Source organism: Rhineura floridana, chromosome 3 (assembly GCF_030035675.1).
Source record: "Rhineura floridana isolate rRhiFlo1 chromosome 3, rRhiFlo1.hap2, whole genome shotgun sequence".
Classification (NCBI taxonomy): Eukaryota; Metazoa; Chordata; class Lepidosauria; order Squamata; family Rhineuridae; genus Rhineura; species Rhineura floridana.
In genome coordinates this window covers 18,211,967-18,234,593 of record NC_084482.1, presented here as the reverse complement: position 1 = coordinate 18,234,593, position 22,627 = coordinate 18,211,967, and the positions used below count along the sequence as shown (strand labels likewise).

The window sequence follows — 22,627 nt, the reverse complement described above, 5'->3', positions numbered from 1 at the left end:
TTGCGGGGTTGCGGGAAGCAGCGACAGTGGCTGTAGGTGGAGATGCAGTGTCAGGCTCCAGCGGGCCAGCAGTGGCAACGGGCACCATTTTTGATGGCGGGGCAAGAGTGATCACCATTTTGGCTGATGGAATGAGAGTGCCCACCATTTTGGGAGCCAGAAGCGGAGCGCCTGACATTTTGGATAAGGGCAAGGCGACGAGGCCTGCAATTTTGGTGCAAAGGGGCAACACAGTCCCTGCCAGTTCACAGAATAGCGGATCGTCATTGCCTGATTTTTCACAAAATGCCCAAAATGCTGCGTCCTGTGTTCATGCCCTGCCACCAGCACGGCAAATGCAATCTTCTCTGCCACCTGTAACCTCATGCATGTCCGCCCTGTCAGCAGCACAGCAAATGTATTTTTCTGAGCTGCCCTTTCTAACGCATAATGACACTACGCTTTTAGCTTTTATCTTCTGACGGAGAGACCACAGGGGCTTTCCTACAGGAGCAGCGCAGCCAAATGGAGCAACGGTATGTGTCAGGGGCAGTTGGGTTGCGTACCTTTAGCCCTCCCCTCCCAGTCTCACAGTCCCAGCATATGTCAGGGCTCCCACTGCAACAGCATCAGCCCCAAGGTTTATGGGCTGATCTTTTTTCACCTGCAGTTCTCCAACAGTTAAGGGAGGCTATGATGGGAGACTTGGTTAAAGAAATATCCGCAGGGGGTGCCCCAAGGTGTGTGCAGTCTCCCACACACGCCTCAACAAGTCTGGATTCCCCTCTCTTAAAGAGGCGCTCAACTGGGCAACAGCAGGATAATTTGCCCTCCCCCAGTCATTTTGCATTTTCCAGGGGACAAACTTCAGAATTGAGTTCTAGACTATGAACACCTCATGATGTTGATTCAATGCGAGGCTGAGGGAGAGGCGATGTTGGATGGGGCTGACTGGAGCGATGATTCAGGCATGGATGACCTAGTGTCAACTAGACTGTTCTTGGAAGTGTATTTCCCCCCCCCCGTTTGCTAAAGTGCTGGCTGCTTTGGATTTGTCTCCCACGCAGCAGCAAGAACAACAGGAATCGCTCTCTAAAAGTCCTCTGGTATTACCAGTCCCTAAGACATCAACTAGATGCATTCCGTTAGGGCGGCACTGCTGTGGATTGAAGAGATGTTAGATAATGCGGATCAAGATCCGACTAGGGTAAGAAAGTCTTTACTGAAGGTTTCTAGGTCCTTGTCATTCATAGCGGATGCCACCATGGATTCCATCCAGTTCTCCTGCAGAGCCATGGCAGCAGCAACGGTCGCTCGCAGACACCTTTGGCTGAACCACTGGGAAGTGGATGTTTCGTCGTGGGCAAATTTGGCTTCTGTTCCTTCTTTGGGCACAAAGCTGTTTGGTGAAGCAGCACTGAAGGATGTTCTGGTGGAGACAAGGGATAAGAAAAAGATGATGCCATTCCAAAGGCGGGAAGACAGGCGTTCATTCTGACGTTCTTTCTCTTGGCCTCATTTGTTCCATTCCTTTCGTGGCTCCAGGAGCACAGGTCGAGCTAGAGACTTCAGAACTGGTCGTCCCTTTTGGAACAGATCTCGCTTCCAGCGACGCTCTCAGCAACCTGCTTCCAGAGGTGCTTACGGTCAAGGAAGACAGGCGCCAGAACCAAAGACTCTTCTGACTCAATTCAGATTCCGCCAGTAGGGGGAAGACTCGGTCAGTTCTCCCACCGTTGGCAAGAGACCACTCAGGACTACTGGGTACTCAAAACAGTAAAAGACAGTTACAAGATAGAGCTGTCGGAGTATCCGCCTGTCAGGTTCCTTTCTTCGCCAGTCTCCACCTCTGTAGTAAAGCAGCAAGCAGTATCCAACGAGATATCTCATTTACTAAACATTTCTGCAATAGAGGAAGTTCCTTCCGTCTAGTGTTTCACAAGGCTTTACTCAGTCTTCTTCTTGGTGGGGAAGAAAGACGGAACATGGCGTGCAGTACTCGACCTCAGATTTCTCAAGCGATTCATGATCCAGCGGAGGTTCAGGATGGAGACCATAACATCCATCAAAGAGGCTCTGCAACATCAGGATTTTCTAGCATCAATAGACTCGAGGAAAGCATACCTTCATATTCCAATTCTTCCAGCACACCGGCGCCTGCTACGCTTTTCTTACAACGGAGATCATTACCAATTCAAAGCCTTGCCTTTCGGTCTGTCGTCGGCTCCAAGAGTCTTCATCAAGGTAATGGCAGTGTTGGTGGCCAGCCTTCGAATAAGAGGACTACACATATATCCTTACCTGGACGAACTCCTGATCCGCTGAAAGTCTTTTCATCAGGCGCAGAAGGACATCCAGATAACGTTAGCCCATTTAAAAGACCGTGGATTCTTTGTGAACATCATAAAGAGCCACCTAATTCCATCACAGCAGTTCCAGCACCTGGGAGCATGGCTGGACACAGTTCATCAATCTATCTCTGTTTCTCAGGAGAGGGTTTACAAAATCAAGGCAATGGCGACGTTGTTGGCTCGTGCAGCATCCACAGATGTCATGAAGTTGGCAAAATTGTTGGGCATGATGGCCTCTGCCATAGGGATTACTCCTTGGGCCCGTCTGCATTCTCGTCCACTGCAATGGATGTTACTGCGCTACCAGGAGGACATTGCGCATTGCAAGCACCGCTACGTCCAGATTACCCGAAGTGTCAGAACTACTCTGCTTTGGTGGAAATCAGAGATATATCTACGGAAGGGTGTCCCTCTGTACGATCCTCCTCGCTCTCTCATTACCACCGATGCAAGTGTGAAAGTTTGGGGAGCTCACTGTCAGGGCCAGTATATACAGGGCAAGTGGTCGCAGTCAGAGTTGACCAAACACATCAGTTGGCTGGAGCTTCAAGCGACACACCTGGCTCTTCGACACTTTCTACACTCACTCAGGTTTCCAGATGTTTTGATTTGAACCAACAACACTACAACCCAGGCCCACTTGAACAAACAAGGGGGCATATGCTCACTGGCACTACAAAGGGAGTGGGCCCTCAACAGAGAGGTATTCAATTCCCTTCAGGCAAATTTCAGCATAGATCTGTTTGCATCAGAGTTCAATCACCAGAAAAAACGTTTTTACTGTCGTTACCTGTCTCACAAGGCGGAACAAGTGGATGCCCTAGCAGTTCCCTGGCCGAGGGTGTTAGCATGTACATTTCACAAAGAAGGAAAACCAGCCATGAAAGGGTTAACTGACAGTAAAGAGTAAATCAAAACCCTCAGGCGATACAGGTGCAGACCCTAAATCACCTAATGACTAAATGACCGTGATGGGCTATAAAGACAGGAAAAGAAAAGGATGTGTTTTTGGTGTGTGGGGAAGTAAAGAGGAGAAAGACGGACTGTGTAACTTGTGTATTCAATGCTGGAACTGCTGTATGTTATTCTGCTGATAAAAGACTGTATATTTCTACACGTGAGTTGCATTATTCTTGGCAAGGTGCAAAGCAAGGAAGTGACTACGGTCGGGTACGCGGGTCTGCCAGAGCAAACACCAACAGAGGGGCCTACACTTTTCCTTTCCTCCGACACCTCTATTATCCAGAGTTCTCAAGAAAATCCAGTCAGAGAGAGCCAGGGTGGTGTTAGTGGCCCCATACTGGCCACAACGCCCTTGGTTTTCGGACATCATTCAGTTGACCACATCACCACCACTTCATCTTCCACCACATCCAGACCTGCTGCATCAGGGTCCACTGTTGCATTTGGATCCCCAGTGGCTTCAACTAACCGCCTGGAAATTGAATGCTCTCAACTGTTGAATTCTGGTATACCGGCGAAGGCGGTCACAACTATTCTGGCGGCCAGGCGCCCATCAACCCTTGGAAGTTATCAGGCCATGTGGACAGTGTTTTGCTCTTGGTGTAGCAAAAAAGAAGTCGACCCAGTATCGGCTGGGGTCTCTGACGTATTATTATTTCTGCAAGAAGGGCTTCAAAAGGGCATGCGTCCTAACACTTTAAAGAGACAGCTCTCAGCTTTATCATCCGTCTTACAAGTCAGGGACTTCGACTCGATCACGATGCATCCATGGTTGAAGCGTTTCCAACCTGGAGCTTGCATACAGTCCTGGCGGCACTGCAGAAACCTCCATTTGAGCCACTGAATTCCAAACCACTGAGAATAATGTCGCTTAAAACAGCTTTCCTTGTGGCCATAACGTCGGCACACACAGTGTCGGAACTACATGCGCTGTCCATCCAAAAGCACCTATGTACCTTTCATAAGGACAGAGTGGTATTGCGCACTAACCCAACATTCATCCCTAAGGTGAACACGGTGTTTCACAGACCACAGGAGTTAATCTTACCTTCATTCTGTCCTCGACCTTCTCACCCTAAGGAGAAGGCATGGCACTCCTTATATTAGGCGAGCATTAAAGGTGTATATTACCAGGACGGAGTCTTTTAGATGCTCTGACTCACTATTTGTTTCTTTTCATCTAGCCACTATGGGAAAACAAGTGTCTTCCGCAACACTGGCACATTGGATTAAGGCTTGTATTTCACTAGCTTATGAAACACTACGACTACCATCTCCTTTACATATTACAGCACACTCTACTAGGTCTGCTGCTACTTCGGCAGCTTTTTCCACAAATGCTCCATTGACAGATATCTGTCGAGCAGCGACATGGTCCACTCTGAATACTTTTACCAAACACTATAAAACTGATATGTATGCCTCAGCAGAGGCTTCCTTTGGCCACAGGGTTTTACAACAGGTCCTTCTGGCATCTGCTCCACCCTAGGTCTGCAGCTGTAGTACGTCCCGCTTGGAGACCTCTGTCACCCATGAGAGAAGGGAGAGTTTGTCCTTACCGTGAACAGTGTTTATTCATGGATGACAAGAGGTCTCCAAGGCCCACCCGTGCAGATGTTTCATTGGTGGAAGGGGTGAAGTCAAGGGGTGCCATGACTTTTCTGTTTTGTTGACTGTTGGGTCAGTAGACCATGTTACTAATGCTGTTAGTTATTGTCAAGTTTGGTTGTGCTCTTTTTTTACATTTTATGTTTGATGTTAAACTGAGGCTGAATTCCGAAGCTTTACCAGAAATGAACTGAGCCTCAGCAGGAGGGGAGGAGCTTAAACGTCGGTTGAACAGTTTCCTGTCTCTGAGCTCCAGGAGGAGCTCCAGTACCCGCTTGGAGACCTCTTGTCATCCATGAAGAAACACCATTTACGGTAAGAACAAACTGTCCCTTCTCTAACTTTTGGAGAAAAAAATGAAGTGACATCTGAGGTTGTGGCCAGACAGCAGAAATGGAATAGGGAGAATTTTTTCGTCCCTGTCTCATAATATTAGAAACCAAGGATACCTAATAAAATTGATCAGCAGTAGGCCCAGGACTGACCAAAGGAGGCACTCTTTTACACAATGCTTAACTGACCTTTAGAGTTCAAAACAATGTGATCTGGCAACTACCACTCACTTGAAAAATGGACTGCCTTCAAGCTGATCCTGACTTATGGCTACCCTATGAATAGGGATTTCATGGTAAGCGGTATTCCGGGGGTGGGTTCCATTGCCTCCCTCTGAGGCTAGTCCTCCCCAGCTGGCTAGGGCATGCTCAACTTGTCACAGCTGCACAAGCCAGCCCCTTCCTTGTCCACAACTGCCAGCTGGGGGGCAACTGGGCTTCTTGGGACTTAGATAGCTTTTAAAAAAAGATTTTAGACAAATTCCTGGAGGATAAACCAACCAACAACTGTTAGCCGTGTTAGCTGATGTTCAGAGGCATTATCACTCCCTCTGATAGCAAACTCTGCTGCCAAGTGCCAACAGAATTGTAGCCAAAATGGGGCCCCTGAGAGGCAAGAGAGGATATTGACATGTATGAGGGACACCCCAAAATTGCTGAAGTACCACTTTTGCTTTCTGCTCACCTTGCTTTCTTAGGTGTTTCTAATAAAGGCATTTCTCAATCTCTGCCTTGTTGGTCCCTTTCCAGTTTAGCTATGGAGATGAGAATCTGGCTCCTAACACTGCCAACATCCAGATGACCTTCCTGCGCCTCTTGTCTACTGAAGGCTCACAAAACCTCACCTACCACTGCAGGAACAGCATTGCCTACATGGACGAGGCTTCTGGGAACCTTAAGAAAGCTCTCCTGATACAGGGATCTAACGATGTGGAGATTAGAGCGGAGGGCAATAGCAGGTTTACGTATAGTGCCTTGCAGGATGGCTGCACGGTAAGTAAGGTAGAAAAAAGTGGTATTTGAGGGGTTTGCTGGGGCTGCTATGGTGATATGACATTGCTGGATTAAGGGCACAGAACCATGGCTGACGCTAGCAGACTGGGCACTTCCCAAGACTCAGAATGAACCTAGCAGCCCAATGAGATCATGTGAGAAACCAGCCAGACTGAAAGCAGTATTCCAAGCCTGGACGGGACCCAATCATAGTGGATGCATGAAATCTTCTGGTTCACCCTACTGCTGAGGCACTATTGGGAAGTGCACAATAGGGTGAGAATGGCATTAGAGAAAGGTAGTCACAAAATCCTGGAGTCAGCCCTGCAGGATTTTTTTCTGCTCTGACCCTCAAATTACACAGGTACACAGCTGTGACCCAAGATGCACAGGGGCAAGCATTTTCTCTCTCCCTGTCTCCTACACTTGAAATCTGCCATAGTCAGTATATCTCAAAGTAGACAAGATATGGATATTTTCTCTCTCTCTCTCTCTCTCTCTCTCTCTCTCTCTCTCTCTCTCTCTCTCTCTCTCTCTCTCTCTCTCTCACTCACTCACTCACTCACTCACTCTCACTCACTCTCACTCACTCACTCACTCACTCACTCACTCACTCACTCACTCTCTCTCTCTCTCTCTCTCACACACACACACACACACACACACACACACACACACACACACACAGAGAGAGAGAGAGAGAGCGCGAGCGACATTGCCATGTAGCAAGAGAACCACCATTAGACTCTGTGCATTTGTTCTGAGATTTCTACCACTCAGAGGACCATTCTCCTTTCTTGGGCTGATTTTTGTGGGTGGCTATATGCCTGCAGCTGCAGGTTAAGTGGCAGCATGCCCAGTTTTAGCTTCTGCTCACAGCAGATGGATTGGACATGACCCTTTTGTTACAAGGGGGTTACCATCACACACACACGCGCGCCCTGCCATGAGCAGGTGAGTTGTTTAGTACTAACCTTCAAAGTTGTGTAGCAACCCAAGCAGAACAGGACAGAAAAAGTTGATTTCTTAGATAATGTAGATAACTACAGTAAACGTTCCTTTTGCTTTAGCATATTTAGTATCATGGCTAATCCTGCTCTGCCTTCCAGAATTTTTAATTTGCTCCAGTCACCCATTCCCAGCCTGGATTGTAGCACTCAAAATAATGCATTCTTTGGTGTGTGTTTTCCTTCATTCCAGAAACACACTGGCAAATGGGGGAAGACAGTCATTGAATACCGATCTCAGAAGACCTCACGCCTGCCCATTGTTGACATTGCACCTATGGACATTGGTGGAGCCGATCAGGAATTTGGTGTTGATATTGGCCCAGTGTGCTTTTTATAAAAGAAAATAATTAAAAATTACTATTTTTTTAAAAAACCAGTCCATTACCATACAAAACCAACCCAAGGACTTCCCAATCACTTGTAGGACTTTCTGCACTGAACAGTTGAACTAACACCCCCCTTTCCTTCCCCAAATTCCACCCATCCCCACGCTTACATTTTGGACTCTCTCTGTCTATCAGTTTCCGAGGCCACCATCACTTGGGCAGACCACAAAGCAAGTGAAGGAGAAAAAGAAAAAAGGAACAACAAATAATGGTATTATTTATTTATTGTCTTCCTGTAAGACCTTTCTGGGGTCAGGTGGAGGTAGGAAGCTATCTAGCATGCATGAAGGGTCCCTCCTCTCCAAAGTGCTGATGTCCCAAATACAGGTTGTAGCCAGTTCTCCCCCCTCCCATCCCCACCCAACCCTGGGTGTGTAACACAAACAAGATTACTGTGTATAATACTAAAAATGGTGCTATTATTGTAAAACAAGTCTGTATTTTTTAACATCAATTGATTATAAAAACCTTTGTTGGAAAGTTCAAGTTGATCTGATTTTTGTTGTTTTTGTAATTATTTTCGCTTCTGTCCACAGTTTTGAATTCTACCAAGCCTCACCTACACACACACACTCTCTCCTCTGTCCTCCCTGCACCTACAAAATGAAGGAAGTCACAGGGTCAGATCTCAGATTTCCCTGGTTTTTAAGCTACCTCACACTAAAAAACAAAAATTTGTTAGCTCTTGTATGTGATCTCACTGCTACCCACAAAACAGCTGAGGTGCAAGTTGGGGGTATACCACCCTCCTCCTCCTCCTCCCACAGACAAAAATGGTGCTAAGACAGCCTTTGCCAATCTGGTGCCCTCCAGTGGTTTTGGACTTCAGCTCCCATGGCTGGGGCTGATGGAAGCTGTAGACCAAAGCAACATAGCCTTCACTAACCTGGTGCCCTCAAGCTAAGACATTGCTCCTCTCTTCAACTCCCTTGCATGAGAGAGACTTGGTTGATAGAAGTTTCCTCATAAGCATCTCTAAAGTTAAAAAAAGAAAAAAGCAGATGGGACAATATTTTTTATTAACCAGCTTTGGCTCATTGTAAGCATAAGTAAGCTTTTGAGTTACACGGAGCTCTGTCGGTCTAGTGTCTTATCTAATTGCTGCCTTGGGCTCCTACTGGGAGGAAGGGCAGGATATAAATCAAATAATAAATAAATAAAATAACTGGCATTTCCGAGATCAACACAGCAGTTACTATCTTTTTCTAAAGCTGGTCCCATATTGGTGCTTGCTCTCCCCACGCACCCCACTTTTGTTCCGGTTTTTTTATTTTCATTTGTAAATTGAGGGAAAGGAGGATAGAGTTTTGAAATGCAAGGTGAAAAGAAGAGCAGCTTGTTTTCTTTAAAAATTTTGGTATGTCTTATTTTGAATATGTAAGATAGATGAAACAGTCAAGCCAAGGACATCACACACCCTGTATTCTGCCCTGGTCACCCCCAATATGAGCCACATTCTTTCATTTCTGCTCCCTCACCTGCACTCAAGGTAGAATGCTTTTCCTATTCCAAATAAAGACATCTTTGTTGAATTTGGTTTTTGTGTATTAATTTTCACTCTATGATATAATCTTTCTTAAACAATGTTTATGTTCCCTGTACTAACATTTTCAAGAAAAACTGAAAACGCCAGAAATAAAAAAGGGAAAAATAGTTATTTTGTAATTTTGAAACAAAAGGATTCTTCTTCAAAGAGGTGAGAGCCCTATAACATTGGAGGTAGTTTTCATTTACCATATCAACAACAACAATAAAATAAATTTTCCCACCAGGTGTAAAGATTTAAAATAGAAGGGCATGATTCAGCCCAGTTGAAGCACTTTTAAGTTTCATTTATTTCTGTGATACATATTTAAGCCCATGCTTAAAATCGCTTTGATACTGAAAGAACTTTACTTTGAATGGATTGTGCCCTAACTTTATTCAAGGCTGCAATCCTATGCATGCTTACCTGGGAGTAAATCCCAGTGAACCCCAAGGGCCTTACTTCTGAGTAAATGTATAGTATTGCATTGCACATTACTCTGTTGCAGCCTTGCAAATAAGTCCTCAAAGTTAGCCACAGTTCATTTACCAATTTGTTTTAACTGATTCTAATATTGCATTTTTAAAATTGTTGTAACCTGCCCAGGGACCTCATAGCGAAGGGAGGTAAGAAAAATCACAGGAAGAACCCATCTAGCACATGTTAGGAAGCATTTTTAACTTAAAGGGAAAATGGCTTCCTTTGAGACTACAGCTTCCATCATGTCTGACCATTGGCCATGCTTGCTAGGGCTGATGAGAGTTTTGAAAACATCCAAAATATCTGGAGAGTCACTGGTTCCCCTCCTTGACTCTACTCCAATCGGCAGCACTAAGCAATGAAACAAGTCTTCAAAGCAAAGGCATAAGGTTTCTGAAAAAAGCTCAACTTTAAAATCTTTGTAGTTTTAAATATTAGTCAGTACATTCTGTTGAAATCAGATTGTGTTAGAAAACTCAAGATCCTCAACCTTGGCTAAGTGTTTTCTTTCAGAAATCACAACTAGAATCACAAGGAACAATGAACCTCGTGGCTCAGTTTACTTGTAAGTTGACATAAAAACAAACGTGTCATTTATAAAAACTTTTTTTTTGACAAATTCAAAGTTTTTTACAAAATTATTTTCAATAAATATCTAAACATTCAGTTACAAACTTGTCAATAGGAAGCTTATTGCCAATCATTACATCTATAGCCGTTTAGTAGCTCCTAAAACAGACTTAAAAAAAAATAATCTGTTATGGAAAAAACACAACATTCCAATTCAGGACCCTCTGTGTGCTTTGGTCACACAATTCACTTCAATGGCAGTAACAGCTGTGCATGCACAAAGGGAAACGTCACAGTGGAACTATTCCTCCACTGAAATGAATGGCACACTAGAACCCCCAAGTCTGCAAGGCATCAGGATAAATCACAGTCCAGAGGATGCTAAAGCACACTCAAGGCCCCTCTGCTTTAGAAGGATATTGGGTATCAGGGCTAGGACAGTCCTCTGACAGTAATAATGGAGAACTGTTATTACATTAGACATGTACCAACAATATGAATTGGTAAATGGTCACTTCTATTATTATTTTTTAATCTACAGGACTATCTGAAACATGGCCATGTACTTCAGCATGCTTTTCTCTAGATTGCACCTAACAATATTATGAAATGACAAAAAGAAAAGGAAAAAAACCCTACTTTATTTTAGCCAGAAGTTAGTTTATATTTAGTTCCTCAGCACACCATTCTAAGCAATTTCAGTCACCCAATATCCAGGAAAAAAAGTTATTGAAAACAAAGCCCATCATTCACATGCCATGTTAACTCAGTCCTATATAACTGACAAACATTTGCACATCAAGCATATATATATATATATATATACTCTGTGTGGTACCAGAAAAGTCAAGAAAGTCAGTTGCAGTAAGTCTACAGTTTCACGTTACCACTACTAATTTCAAAACACAAGTCCATTGCTCCAATGCAAAGAATCACAAGAGCAGCAGGCGCTATGCTCACATCTGTACAATACCTAACACACACGCTTCTGCCATATTTTGACTACATGTGTTATTAGTTCCATTAGTTTCACAAGAGCTGGAAGGTACCTGTAAGGTCATCCAGCCCAACCCCCAAATGACACAGGAAATACACTGCCACAGCATCCCATATAAAGGCCATCCAGTCTCTTCTTGAAAACCTCTAATGAAAGAGAGTCCACCAACTGTTCCACTGTCAAAACAGTTCATACTATCTGGAAGTTCTTCCTAACGTTTAGCCAAACTGCTTTCTCTTGTAATTTCAACCCATTGGTTTCGGTTCTACCCTCTGGACCAACAGAAAATACATTAGCTTCATTGAAGGGCTCCACACAACAGCCCTTCAAATATTTGAAAATGGCTACAATACTGACTCATTATCCTTTCCACATCAGACTTTGTCTCCAGGCCCCTCATCATCTTTGTCACCCTCTTCTGGATGCATTCCAGTTTCTCAATATCCTTCTTAAACTGTGATAGCCAGAACTGTACTCCAAAATGAGATCTGACCAAAGCAAAACGGTACCGTTACTTCGTGCAATCTGAACATTATACCTCTACTGATACAATCCAGAATTGCCCTTTTAGCTCCCACATCACAGTGCTTAGCTTGTGGCCTACTAAAACCCCTACATCTTTTTCATATGGGACCGCTATTAAGCCAGATGTCACTCATCCTGTATTTGTGCAGCTAATTCTTTCTGCCTAAAACCAGAAGTCTACACTTATCTCTGTTGGAGTTCATTTCGTAGTTTTACCCACTTCTCCATCCTGTCAAGGTCTGCATTGTGTGGAGGTGATCAGTTGTCTGCTGCACAAGGAGACTGTACTCAAGCAGAACAGCAAGCCTGGCTGCCTCAAGGTGAATGCTGGCACTCTCCAACTCCAGTGACACTCCTTATGCTCCTTCATTCCCATTACAGTCCTCCTCCCCATGTACATTTCACTTATTTCACTCTAATATCTTGTGATGCAAGGGACTCCAACATTAAAAAGCATGAGCATTGCCTCTTAAATGTGCATGGGTGGTGCCATAGCTCAGTGGTGGAGCACATGCTTGGCATGCAAAAGGCCCCAGGTTCAAACTCATTAAAAGGATTTCAGGTAGCAGGACATCTTGGAGCCTGAAACCTTGGAGAGTCACCACCAGTCAAAAGTGGACAATGCTGGGAGTATTGATAGCAGAAAGTATAACTACTTATGTTCCATACTGAGATGATCAACAAATGTTTGCCCTGGCCACATTTTACTCCTAATATGACAGCCCACCCCTCAAAGCAGTTATAGGATACCCCAATGCATTCTGTGTGGAGTGGAGAATGCCTTGCAGCAGATGGATGGTGGAACAATTACGATCTCCTTTAAAAAAATAAGAATCAGGGTTATATATCTAGATGGTGTCGGAATGAAAGCTAAGGTAATTACTATTTCCTCTGGTTAGCTTATAGAAGTGTGAATTTTATCTCTGACCATCACCCCGCTCCCCCCAAAAAAACTCTGGTGGACAGTCAGATAGCCAACATACCAGACAGCAAACCTCTATCAGCAAGCCAGCTCAAGATGTACAGTACTGGCAACCTCCAGGTTCAAGATTCAGTTTGCAAAGGTAAAGACTGAGATTCTCCACATCACCATCTAGGCCCAAGCAACTAATAGGGTGCCTTCCCAACATTTTCTGGACTACACCTCCCACCATCCCTGACCATTGGGGGTTGATGGAAGGTGGAATCCAACAACATCTGGAAAGCATCATGTTGGCTACTCCTGATGTAGGCTTTAACAAGAGATTAGACCAAGGACACTTAAATATTGCTTTCACCCAACTCTATTGTCTTATGGAGGCAGATAGGTTCTAACACAGCAAATTGTTTGGCTTTAATTCTTAACCAAAACATTGCTCTGAATATCATTGAAAATGTAGCTGCCTTTTAATTCTATCTGACAAAGAGCTCTGAACAATTGAATTTTGCATACATCTTCACCAAAACAGATTGGTTTGATAAAAAGTATTGCTGTAGTTATAGTGGACACATAATAGCCACTAGGGGGCACTCTGGAGCACCGAATGATTAAGGGACCAGTTCATCAGGCAAGAAGGTGAGAACTTTCACAACCACTAAGCTCGCAAGGAAAGATAATGCTTTTTTGCTCTTTTAAACTGCCTGCTTTTTGCTCATTCGTCTGCCCTCAAGTTCACTGATTCTGGCACAATCATCACTTTCTGACTGTCAGATGGCCATTATAATAACATGAGAAGAACTGTGCGAGTGGCCCATCTAGACTAGCATCCTGTTTTCACAGTTGGCAACGAAATGCCCAAATGGGAAGCCTGGATGGGCTCCAGGTGTAACTAGGCTGTCTTAAACCAGAGGTGGGAAACCTGTGACCCTCCAGATATTACTGGACTCCAGTTCCCATCAGCCCCAGCCAACATGGCCAAGAGTCAGGGATGATGGGAGCTGTAATCCAGCAACATCTGGAGGGTCACACATCTTCAACCTTTTCAGACTTGGGCTCTGCCTTAAGCCACAACATAGGAGCCACTTTAAAAAAAGATGTATTTATTTCCCCCTCTCTTTGTTCATTGTTTACCCTGCAACTCTCTCTCCCCCCCCCCTTTCCCTTTTAAACAGTACCTCCTTGCACCGGGGACTCAGCAGCATCCTAAACACAAAGAGGTCTTGGATATGTAGTGTCCATGGCAAGTGGCATCCATATTAAGTATTCAGTTGCCCCAGCAAAAATACATAGGAACATAGGAAGCTACCCAATACCAAATCAGATCCATTGGTCCATCTAGCTCAGTTTTGTCTACACTGACTGGCAGCAGCTCTCCAGGGTTTCAGGCAGGAGTCTCTCCCAACCCTACCCAGGGATGCTGGGATTGAACTTGAGGCCATGCAAGGCAGATGGTTTACCACTGAGCTATGGCCCTTCCCTGTGTTTTTGGCACTACGGAGGTGGAGACCTCCAGCAAGATCTCCTGCCAATACCTGTCATTGCTACTTGGCAAGTGGGAAAACAAAGGGGAGGCAGGTGGATCGGGGGCTTGCCGGAGGAGTCAAAGGAGGCATTCGGCTCCTGCTCCACATCATTGGGAGTGCCACCAGTGTCTGAGTTTTCGAATGGGGGTCAGGAAAAAAAGAGCTATTTTCATAGATACAATAGTTTGATTTGCTGAGTTCAATTCTGAATTGAGTTGTGGCGGGAGGGGGGAGTTCACACATCATTAGTTCTTGGTCCTGACTCATCAGCTGAAGGTCAATGGTCTACAGGGGCCCACACAGCCACTGTATTTGTGCAAGGTGCAACAAAACATATTTTCTCACCTCATCCCACCTGGCTTAGCTACTCACCTCCTTCAGTCTGAACAGAACTGTCAATTTTGGGTCCCCAGATGCTGTTGAATTACAACTCTCATCATCCCTGACCATTGGGCTAAGGCTGGGGTTGATGGGAAAGTAGTCCAGCAACTTCTGGGGACACAAGGTTAAAGAACATTGAGTTGCAACATGCCAAGCCCCATTTACGTTAAAGGTAGATGGCCTCGTTATTAGGATTTAATATGAAGCAACCTAATAATGGGAAAAATTGCAGACACAGAGATGTACAGAACCACCAAGCAATTCATCCTATAATGATAATAATTGTGAGACACCAAACACGGCTTGCAAGAGTGCAAATTGCCTGAGGTCCCCTGTCTACCTTGTAGTGCTAGAGTCCCTCTTACTACGATGGTACTAACCACTGACCAGCCAGGATCCTTGCTAATCTTCCTACAGTGGCAAAACCCAGGCCACTCCATGGTACCCTACTCGAACAATCTATAGTCACGCAACTTGCACCCCATTCAGGAGGTGGCAGCAGGAACCACATCCTTGCGAGTCCTGCTCTTCCTTCCAAGAGGTGTCTACCAATAAAAGCCCCTATGTGGGGGCTGGTACCCATTGGGACTGGTGGGTTGAAAGGGAGGAAAGCCAACAGTAGGTGGAGCCAGAGCCAATGACGGTCAGGGCCATCTAACTCTAGTTTTGCCTATGTCCTCCTCCTCTCTGCTGAGTTCTACAAGGGCAACACTGAGACTAAGGCGAAGGAAACCAACAGCCAAGGCCACCCTCTGGCCTGGTTGTAGGTCAATAAGGCAGGCATGTGGGGGTGGTGGCTGAGGGCAGACTGAGGTTAGTGGGGCAGTGACCCATTTGCCCTAATGGGCCAGACTCCACTGCCTATATATCCCCTCCCCTCCACCACCTTGGAACCAGGTTTCCATGCCCCACTGCATCAAGAACGCATACTAAGCATGACACCAAACTCACTCTTCCACCACACATCAGACGGAAGGCTTGGGGATCTGCAGGTGGCAGCAGGAGTGCAAGTGAACATGAAATGGGCAAAGCAGTGCCACGCTAAGCCTGATCTTCGCACATCAAGGAAAAACACTCCTTTGCCACATGCAACACCCTTGTCTGGCATGTACAAATGAGCACTCTCTCACACACACACCCTTGGGGGATACATAGAAAGATCTTGGCTTGTGGCCTGTTCAATTCTTGCTTTTTTTTCCCTGTAGAGATGGCCCCTTAAGGAGAAATGGTCTATGGACCACAGGGCGCAGTGGAACTGAGGCACGGGTTGATATCCAGTCTCATCAAAGGATGGCTGGGCTGGTTTCCTCAAGTGTCTGCCCCCTACATCTTCTTCTCAGTCTGCAGCATGGTACTGTTGGCCCTCTCTGGAGCCTCCCCCCAAGGGCGGGGCTGAAGATGAGCAGCGTTCTCAGGCAAAGGCGGATGATAGCGATACCGGTAGCCATAGGAACGGAGGTGGTAGGTCAGATACTCCAGGGTGTACATCCCCTCTGAGCTCACATAGTGGAAGGAGATGGCCAGGTCAGAGCAGCATTGAGGACCCTATCAAGGAATAGAGGAAGACCAGGGTTAACTGCAGAACCCACAGCGTACAAGGAAGGCCAGCCCCTTTGCTCTGCCTTGCTAGGGAAATAATGGTCCTTTTTTCAAGAAACAGAAGTGACAAATATAGGGAAAGGCAGAAACTGCAGAGAAAACTGTGGTGCAATGGAGGACCCATCCAGACCAGCCACACTGGCCTAGCTATTAAGGCAGGGCAGCTTACAAAATTAGTACAAAGACTTGTGATGCAATCAGATAAAGCAGTAGTTCCCAAACTTTTTCCCCATGGACCACTTGAACATTGATTGTTTGTTTATTATTTGATTTAGATCCCATCCTTCCTCCCAGCAGGAGCACTGTTGATGGTCTTGGTGGACCACCTAATGATTTTTCTGTCTGTTGTAGCAATTGTAATGCATCATGCAAGATTCTTATATTTTATTTCATTGTATTACAATCTGCATTCCACAATTGTAATATAATAAAATAAAAGACGGAATACAAATATTTAAAATCAGTATGAATATTTAATGCGGCCATGCTACGGACCACCTGAATGAAGCTCACAGTGGTCCATGGATCACAGTTTGGAAATCCCTGGGCAGAGCATCAGCAAGAAAAGAGATGGGGAAAGTATTGCCAGAACAGATGTTATGAACGAAAGAACTGCAAAAGCTGACAGGAGGGAGAAAAGATTTTAGAGTTGTACTGACTTCATTCTGGGGCTCTGCATGTAGTTGTGGTGCTGAATCAGGTAGGCTGGCTGAGAATTGCCAAAACAAGGTTAAGAGAAGGCAGGAATGGGCATGGGGCAGGATGAGTGGGTGGGTGGGTGACCGGGAAAAGGGCAGGGAATGCCTAAAATCCTCTGGCTTCTAAAAGGTCTCTGGACATTGCCACCAATTTTCCAGGCCTATCTTTTGAAGTCTGTAAACGTGGCAAGACTGTGCAGGAGTACTGGGGAGGAATTCAGCTTCCTGAGACCCTCAGCTTTTATTTTAAAAGAGCAAGTTTCTAGCTCGCATGGTTATGAGTATACACCTGAAAGCATGAGGGCTGAAATTTCAGAAGCCAGGAGGGGTGGCTGTGTAATGGCTGGAGACAGAGATTCAGTCCCTCATACATAGCTCTTTTTGCCCATCCCCAGGAGCAGTAAAAACAAAATGACCTACAATAGTGAAATGACAGAATAAACTATGCAAGCTAAACAACATTAATTGGCATTATTCATACAGGTTGCAAACATGTCTCTTGTACCAGAATTCCAACATAAGAGAATCCAGCAAGGGGCACAGAACCTAAATGGGAACAGCTATATCCTCCTCCGCTCACCCACTGGCTGCTGAAATCTGTTGCCGAGGTGCTCAGCCTCACTGGTCTTTTGAGTATCTCTCTGAACACCTTGACCAGTTATTTTCATTTTCTAGCTGGTATTTGCTGACCTTGGATTTATATTGGCTAATGAGATTTCCTTGTTAGGCATGCAACCCAGAGTGAGAACAGACACACAAATGCCTTCTTCCTCATATACCTTTTGACCTAATCAAACATTTCAAGAGAACCCCCTAAATTTGGTCCTCTTAAAAGCACAGCTGCAGTAAAGAACCACCTTTAAATCACCCTGCAGATGGTCAACCCCTTAAAAGCTTAAGGGAACCCACCCCTGGAGGGATATGCAGGGACTCAGGTCTCCCCAGCAACACTGCACTCGTGGTGACTTTTACTTAACTCAGCAAAACCCCTGTCACATAGGAAAAATACCCCTCAGAGTACAGTTTGCCCTAAAACAGGGGTGGGGGGATGTGGTGCCCTCCCAATGTTGCTGGACTCCCACCAACCCTGTCCACATTGGCTGGGATAGATGGGAGTTGGGATTCCACCGACATTTGGAAGGCCACAGGTTCCCCATCCCTGCCCTAAAAAAAAGGTTCCCTAGTTAGGTCTGCGGTCAGTCTTGGGTGGTCTCTTGGAGGGCCCTTTTCTCAGTTCCAGGAGGTGCCATACTTCATGAGACCCTCAGGCAGCTCCAACCCCCTTTCCCCCCAATAAGCTCAGCTCCCTCTCTTCCCTGCTTCCTCATTCTCCTTTCCGTTCGCCGTCTTAGTTGCTTTGACTTCAGGTCAGCCGGGGATCCCAAGGAAGGTACCGCGATGTGCTTCCCCTTCCTCCCCTCCTGTGATGTCCTTATATGTTAAAAACTGTAAATATGGTAAGTGCGGGTTTATATAGGGATATATGGTAAGTGACTGAGTGACAGGGGGGAGCACATGGGCTGGAATGCTGGAGAATGGTGTATGATGAATCATTGGCTGAGCATTTGAGTGGCTGAAGGTATAAATGAGAGGACGACAGTTGGTGCAGGGTTCTTTTTGGTGTGGGAGTTGAGAGGAGAGTGATTGGAAAGGAGTTGAAGTGGGAGGCAGTTGGGATTGAGTTGACAGAGTTCTGAGGGAGGTTTGGATTCTATTAGGCTGATATTTGGACAGAATATATATAACTGGAAACATAAGAGTGACACTATATGAAACCATATGCTTGTTAAACATTCCTAAAGTAATCTTGTTATTTCCTAGTGTTATCAAATAAATACTTTTATTGGTTTACCAAAAGCCTGATCCTTGGCTGGGGATTTACAGACCAGAAGGGAGGGCAGGGTAATTACCAAGGCTGAAGGGAAACTGTATCTAATGGTGGCAGCGGTGAAGGAAGAAATTGTAACATTGTCAAGTATCCAGAGCAACCCAGGATTGTATGCTTTATAGACAAAGATACAAGGGGGTTGTGGACAGCAAGGGCACCCAGACACAAAGTAACAAGCCATAGGGAGACTAAGGCGAAGTCTCTAGTAGTATTGTTTACAGGGAGTGGCTGGTGGTGCTGCCTAGCAGTGGGATCTTGAGAGATCTGTGCTAGAGCAGAGTGAGAAAAAATAAAAACGACGATCCTGACTGGTGGTGTCCTGAGGTGGTGCCTAGTGAAAGGTGGTAGCCACAAGCAGGTGGGAACCTGACAGGTGGAGCCAAAGGTGGGATCGTCACACCTCCTCCCCATCTCACCTGAGAAAAGCTCACACTACCACAGGCCTCAGGGACCTGCAGGGCTCAGTAAGCCTCAGCTCCCCACCACAGCCAACCAGCAGATGACGTCTGGACCAGGCCCTTGCCGCCTCTTCTTCCTCTCGGCCTAGGAGAGGCAACATCAGTGCTTCTCTTTCCTTCCAACGCTGCTCTCTTTTCCTTCTTGTTGTTTCTAACTCCAGGCATACTTCTGCTGCCGCTAGGCAGTCCTTCCGCCAATCAGGCCTCACACATTCACCTGGAGCCTCACTCCCCACCCCTTTCTCTTGATTTTTGGTAGCGGCTCAGCCTGCCCCAACTGTAATCGAGCTACAGATTTGGATGCAGTTTGCTTTTAGTTACTGTAAACTGCCCAGAGAGCTTCGGCTATGGGGCAGTATACAAATACAATAAACAAACTGATCCTTCCCTCCCCCCTCTTCGCCAATTCTGTAGCAGAACATTCCTGTTGTGTGACAAAACTATTCATCTTTAATTCTAAGCTGCAGTCTTGCTAGTGGAGTACTAATTCCCCAACGGGCAAATCCCCCTGCACCACACACTGGGACTCAGAGGCATCGATGGAGGACAATGCATGCCTGTGCGCGCAGTGTGCAACTGAGGGCAGAGGGTAACACCAAGCCCTTCTGCTGAACCAAGCCCGATGCTCCGATGGGCTGCTTTTTCTCCTCCTCCTCCTTCCTTTCATGCCCCTCAGCAGCCAGAACTGTTTCTTGTGCTGTCATGCCATCTGTCTATGTTACAAGAGACCTTCATCCCATTACGAGCTAAAGCAGCAGGCCCTGGATTCAGGCAAATGGGCATAATCTGCATCAAATCCAGCTTCTGATAATGCGAGGGGGAGGAGGAAGTCGTCGGTAGATGGTTTCCTGGAAATGGGTGGCGACCCAAAACTCACTAACAGTCATTCCCTTTACAGGAATTCCAAATAATCTGAAGTGTCAGGCATTCTCTAAGGCAGGGGTGGGGAACCTGCAGCCCTCTAGAGGTCATGGGACTCCGGCTCCCCTCACCCTCAGCCAGCATGGCCCACTGTCAGGGATGAGGGGTGTTTTGAGTCCATCATCCCTGACCATCAGCCATGCTGGCTGCACGATGCAAAGGGAATGGGATCAGGGCTGGGTGTACACTGCCGCACAAAGAAAAATCTATCATAATTCTACCCAAGAGAAACCAACATTTGGCAAGCAGAACAAATTATTCAAATAAATGTGTATATAATTGCTTATGTTGCACAAGGTACAGTAAGCGCCAGCTTTTTGAAGAATCTGGATGTGTTTGACAATGGATAGGGGGATTTTATTTTATTACTTGTTCATTTATTACATCAGGGCTGGGGAACCTATGGCCTTCCAGATGCTGATGGATTCCATCTCACCTCACCCCTGGCCTTTGGCTGGACTGGCTAGGGATGAAGGGGAAAAATTAGGTCATAAAGCCAGTCTGTTGCTCTGTTCCAGGATAGAATTTTATGGGGGTGGGGGGAATAAATTCCATGTTTGAGAGCATTAGGAAAGGAACTGAAAATCAAACTGCCAGTATTCTGATGCCTTCATACAGATCTACAGTGCAATCACACTGGAGTACTGTATCGAGCTCCAGTAATCGCAACTCAAAAAGGATATTGCAGAGAGAGAAAAGGTGTATAAAGGGTTAACCAAATCATCAGGGGGCTGAAGAAACTTCTCTACAAAGAAAGGTTCCAATGTTAGGGGCTATTTCATTTAGGAAAAAGGTGAGTAGGGGGGACATGATCGAGATTTTTTAAAAAATACACATGGTGTGGAGAAAGTAGACAGGAGAAAAGTACTGACAGAAATGAAGAATGTAGAAGAGTCCTGCTGGATCAAGCCAGTAGCCCATCGTCCAGCATCCTGTTCCCGTTGCGGCCAACCAAATGCCTATGGGGAAGCCCGCAACCTGAGCGCAACAGCACTCTCCCCACTTGTGCTTCTGCATCCCAGGAATCACAACGCCTCTGACAGTTCACTCCCTACTTTCAACCTGGACTGTTTTAAAAATCTCTCCAGTGAATCCCCTCAGAATGGAAGGATTCATTCCAAGTTCTTCTTTAACAAAATAATGACGGTGGTAATGATGATCTAGTAACCCTAACAGAAAGTAGCTCATGAATGAGGAAGAAAATCCCCTGAAGAAAAATTCACACTCACCTCCTTGCTCCTACCTGCGCCAAAAAGCGCAAGGGAAAGGCCACAAGAAAAAGCAACCAGGAGTCATCTAGGAGGAAATGTTCCCCTGAAAGAGAGCAATCCTGTTGGCTCTCTTCCAAAGCAGCTCACAGTGAAAGTCTCGTTAATCTTATGACTAAATCCTCTCGGCTTGTTCAATTTCAGCTCCACTTGTCAGGCCAACTATATCTCGGGCAACTTTACCTCCCATATTTCTAACCCCAGATCCCCCTCCTTCCTCAGTCAGGAGTACCCATGAGCCTCCCCATTTCCACCCCTCATATATGCTCTATGGGTTGTGAGCCTCTCCTAAAAAAGGGGGAGGGAAGAGGCCTTGTTTGCTCATTCCCTTGCTAGCCTTCAGCATAAAGCAGGGCAAGGTGGCTAATGCTATTAACTCTATCAGCTTATCCGCAGGGGTGCCACCAGTTGCTGCCACCACGGAGAAAGTGCCAACTGATGCCTGTTAAAGGTGGAAAAACACAAGCCAGGATAGGAAGAAAACCAAGTCTCCTGCCTCTGAAGATGTGAGCCTCAACTGCTGCGTAAACTCAACATATCACCAGCAGCTAGAGTCACAGGGAAATGCACTGGGAATGGTTAGAGCACATCTCTTGCCTGCATCAGAAAACCACATTAATCTGGTACCTTCCGATATGTCCCCAGTGGAAGCAGGGACACGATCCCTATCCCAAACAAAGCCTCCACCCCACCCCCTTCCACCATTCCATTTTGCTGAAGGTGCTTCTCCAGTTGTGTCAAGAGCAGGAGTAAATCAGAAGAGGTTTCCCATTAGATCAAAGCAGGGCAATCTGCCAACCATTAGTTGCCATGCCCTCTGCCCCACCAGGGCCAACGGGCACCAGCCGCCACTGACTTATGTACTCGGCAAAAGCAATTCCTGCACGGATACATACACACAAGCAGGATGTTTGTGCTTCAGGTTAAACTGGGGTGAGGCAAGATAAATTGCCCTTTTAAAAAATCTTATCGGCTATTCATAGTGAACTCTGCCAGCTGCAATGTATGAAGTAGTAGGTTGGGCCTTCGTTGTATGTCACTTTGGGCAACAATCCTATGCACACTTACCTGGGAATAAGACCCACTGACATCAACAGGACATAAGCTCAGAATAGGAGCTCAGGTTGCTAGTGTGCCTGGATGAGAGTTTATGCGCATGTCAACTGGAGTTGAGGGGCATTCGCTGTCTGCTTGGAAAGCTAACTTCAAGAGCAGGGAGGGGGGAACCTGCACCCTCCAGATGTTGCTCCACA

The 22,627-nt window shown here is 45.9% G+C and overlaps 2 protein-coding genes across 7 annotated transcripts in view; one reads left to right on the top strand and one right to left on the bottom strand.

Moving 5' to 3' along the window:
- The window catches only part of COL2A1 (collagen type II alpha 1 chain), a 75,181-nt gene extending 67,048 nt beyond the window's left edge, over positions 1-8,133 (top strand). For 3 of the 4 annotated variants that reach the window (XM_061614706.1, XM_061614705.1, XM_061614707.1), the window contains 2 exons: positions 5,984-6,226; positions 7,427-8,133. In XM_061614706.1, coding sequence (XP_061470690.1) covers positions 5,984-6,226; positions 7,427-7,573 — 390 coding nt within the window. In that variant the 3' untranslated portion in view covers positions 7,574-8,133. The remainder of the gene's footprint in view (positions 1-5,983; positions 6,227-7,426) is intronic. The other variant, XM_061614709.1, reaches the window with a different exon arrangement.
- LOC133379441 (glycoprotein-N-acetylgalactosamine 3-beta-galactosyltransferase 1-A-like) overlaps positions 1-22,627 on the bottom strand; it is a 51,123-nt gene that overhangs the window by 14,478 nt on the left and 14,018 nt on the right. For 2 of the 3 annotated variants that reach the window (XM_061614710.1, XM_061614711.1), the window contains exon 4: positions 13,916-16,087. The exons of the other annotated variant lie outside the window; for it this stretch is intronic. In XM_061614710.1, coding sequence (XP_061470694.1) covers positions 15,866-16,087 — 222 coding nt within the window. In that variant the 3' untranslated portion in view covers positions 13,916-15,865. Of the gene's footprint in view, positions 1-13,915; positions 16,088-22,627 lie in introns of those variants that run through there. 3 annotated transcript variants of the gene reach the window in all.